Genomic DNA, 3469 nt, shown 5'->3' with positions numbered 1-3469 from the left:
ATAGCAAGCTCAAGCACAATCTGGCCGAACTTTTGTAAATTTTCCCCTGGTTTTCGTCTCCATAAGCGCCACTCCATTAAGACATTTTCTGTTTGTTGAACCGTTCCAAAACGCTTCTCTATTGCCTCTTCTAGCTGTGTTTAAAGTTTTTCCATTCTTCTGCAAACATCATACATAATATAAACATATACATTCATATTACGAAGTCAGCCCATCATGGTGAATGCGAGTACAGAGTTAGTGGATATTCATGACTACCGTTTCAATCGATTGACCTTGCATACATGCATGCGCAGTTCAGACTGTCTTACTTATTTATTGGTTGAATAGGTTTGGGTTGATCCATTTCCCATCTGGATTAGTTCATTCCCCATGACCTTGGTGACCTCGGAAAAATCATGAATTCTATATTAAAATGATGCTTATGGGAATTTTTATAGTACTGTACTACAGAAAACACGTAAGTGAACAGGGAAATTATAGCACGTGCGGCATAGACCTAACCGTGTAGGTATTTTTGTATATTTCGGACGTTTGATTGATTCGCTCCTAAATCGAAGCTTGGATAATTGTGTAAGTTATGGTTATTTCGAAGTGTTACTAAATTTATTTGAAATTAGGAAGTTTCCATGCATTGCCTGTATATTAAGGCATCAGTACTGTACGATAAAATAATAATAATAATAATAATAATAATTATGATTATGATTATGATTATGATTATGATTATGATTATTATTATTATTATTATTATTATTATTATTATTATTATTATTATTAAATTAGTTTAATATATCCCTCTGGCATTTCATGAAAATCTTTTGTACGGAAAAAATCGCGAAGCGGCCTTTTGCCACCCGACCATTTGCCGCCCGACCTATTATATATATATCGTCAATTGTTAGATACATTATTTTGAGGCTATTATTATTAGTTTAATTTCTGCACACTGCGTAATGTTTGTGTAAATATTGACTCCAATTATCGTTTACTAAACACTTAACTAAATGACTGTACTATTAAAATATTTTTTTTGTTTTTGTACATGTTTTAACATTCCTGCAAATAATATATTAAAGATGGATTGAAATATCAAGTGATTATGAAGAAAAACACGTAAATTCTGTTTGTTGTCTCTGTATGTTTTCATTTCATATGCAATGTTACATTCTTGTATTCATAATTCTAAGTGAATTAATTTACGGTAATTTATTAATGTCAATATACAGTATTTATATTTTTATTAGGCCTACATTTATATTATTTAATTGCCATGCAGTTTTCCAATCTTGAGGCATCTGTTTTATTTTTTATTCTCAGTAAAATCAATAAATCTTTAAATTGAGATGGATGTTTCCGATAAATTTGAAAACAAGTTGATGGACATTAATCAAGGATCGAGTTCAAAGAATGATATTATAAAGAAGTTCGATGACTTGGCCGATACGTTTGATGAGGTAAAGCCCAAATTAATACTATGCCTTACAATAATCGCATCCCTACACAAAATGGGTGCGTACCTTTGGTCCGAAGTGTCTTTGGTCCGATGGCCCATTGGTCCGAAGGGTCTTTGGTCCAAAGGCCCGTTGGTCCGAAGGGTCTTTGCTCCGACGGTCCATTGGTCCGAAGGCCCGCGTTGGTCCGAATTAGTGACCCTTTTTTCCAGAAATGCAGGTTTCACGGCATTAAAACAATTCCTTACAATTTATGGAGTAAATTAAGAAAGATCACTTTTTTAAAACAATATTCCCAAATATTTTCCCTAACAACATGTAAGGCCAAGTTAAAAAAAATACTAGTTTCTTGTCACCTCCCGCGTCCATTTTCGTGAGAATTTCAGTATTATCAGTAGTATTATGAATTAAAACTCAATGTACTATGATACGAATCATAGTGCTTCGTTTATTTGCTTTTAACGTGCAGTGGCGGCACTAAAGGGGCACAGGGGTGGGGAAAATTCCCCCTGGAAAATTTGTTTCCCCACCCCTCCCCCCACTAGTAGAGTAGAAAAAAAAACACAATTATTCGTCGAGGAGAAAAAATATATATGTATTTTCTACATATTAGTTGACTATCTATTTATTATCGATTGAATAACCCTCTGAAACCCTAAATTGTCACATTTTCCGGGGGATCCGCCCCATCGACCACTTTTGAAACATTTTAATTGACACCCGACCACGCCCACTTTGCTCTCGTCGGAGAACTTGCCCCCCCCCAAAAGAAAAATCATACCTTTCCCTTCATTTCCCCCCAACCCCCGATGCTTTCGCCGCCACTGTCAATGTGTCTACTTTGTAAAAGTGAGAAAGTAGTTAACTGTTTCCCATCGGCCATTAGTAAATAAAGCTGTTAAGATTTTCCAAACACTGGATGGAAGTTAATTGAATTCCCCTATTGTTATTAAAATCTTTTCTGTCTCCTTCAACATTAGGAAGTTGTGCTTACGCTCCATTCGCTTGGAATCTTTTCAATTTTTAATAAATTGTTAAAATATACATAAACTGAGCTGACAAGTCATGCTAGCAATATTGTTAGCCAATATAGACCTACATGGTGGTCCCGAACATGTGTTTTCTTCAAATATGCACTGACCCCACACAGATTACATAAACTGCAAAGATTCAGGGAGAATTTTCAAACAGTGGCTGATCCAGGGTGGGGGGTCAGGAGGAGGGTCTGTGAAGAAACGTAACAAAATACTATGGTTCCTGGCTTACAATATTCATGCTAACTAGAAGCAGATCCAGACTTTCGCCCACTTCGCCCAGGCGAAGGTCAGAATGAGAATTCAAAATAACATGCTAACCATTTCCAACAATCATACTTACTTTCCTTGATAGCCTGGTTGCGAAATTTTGCTTTAAAATACCAATTTTTGGATCGGGGTATGGGAAACATGTTTATGTTTTTAGTCACTTTTAGGGTTAGTTTTTTTTCTATAACTGTAAAAACTGACAGGACCTTAGTTAAATACCTACCCATTATAGTCGTTCAGTGGTGGCCCCAGGGGGTCTGATAGGGTGGGTCCAAACACAGGGCCGACTAGACCCTCAGTCATAGTCCGGAATAAAAATCCCTGGGCTTATGGGAGAGTTTTTTTTTTTTTTTAGCTTAGTATGGCCCAAAATTTTGCTTTTAATCCAAAATATTAGGGATTGGCAATCAAATTAATGTTTTAAGGATAAGCAAATCATTGTTTGTGGTGTGGCAACTTCGTCGTGGCATCGGACAATGGGAGTCTATGCCTGTCTGATGGGAATTCCACACCTCCCAAGCAAATTTGGAATGATGACGTCAACACACCAAATTCCAAGACTACTACAATCAAAATTAAAATAAATGTTTACCTATTTAAATTTAATCTTTCTACACTACATTTTTCTTCATCATCACCCAAGATCACGAAAGGGCTGTAAACTCGCGTCACTAGGTTTCGAGAAAAGGGGCTAAATAAACAGTATAACAT

At 36.1% G+C, this 3469-nt stretch overlaps 1 protein-coding gene across 1 annotated transcript in view; it reads left to right on the top strand.

Annotated features, from left to right (window-relative positions):
* The first annotated feature begins 439 nt into the window (after window positions 1–439).
* The window catches only part of LOC117122597 (methyltransferase-like protein 27), a 19533-nt gene continuing 16503 nt past the window's right edge, over window positions 440–3469 (top strand). Inside the window, exons 1-2 of the mRNA XM_033268235.1 lie at window positions 440–573; window positions 1321–1457. Coding sequence (XP_033124126.1) covers window positions 1347–1457 — 111 coding nt within the window. The 5' untranslated portion in view covers window positions 440–573; window positions 1321–1346. The remainder of the gene's footprint in view (window positions 574–1320; window positions 1458–3469) is intronic.

The sequence above is a fragment of the Anneissia japonica genome, unplaced genomic scaffold (genome assembly GCF_011630105.1).
Source record: "Anneissia japonica isolate Jap-2015-1 unplaced genomic scaffold, ASM1163010v1 scaffold1889_len2455224_cov183, whole genome shotgun sequence".
Taxonomy (NCBI): Eukaryota; Metazoa; Echinodermata; class Crinoidea; order Comatulida; family Comatulidae; genus Anneissia; species Anneissia japonica.
The sequence above is the reverse complement of the archived record's forward strand: the minus strand, read 5'-3'. Positions and strand labels throughout refer to the sequence as shown.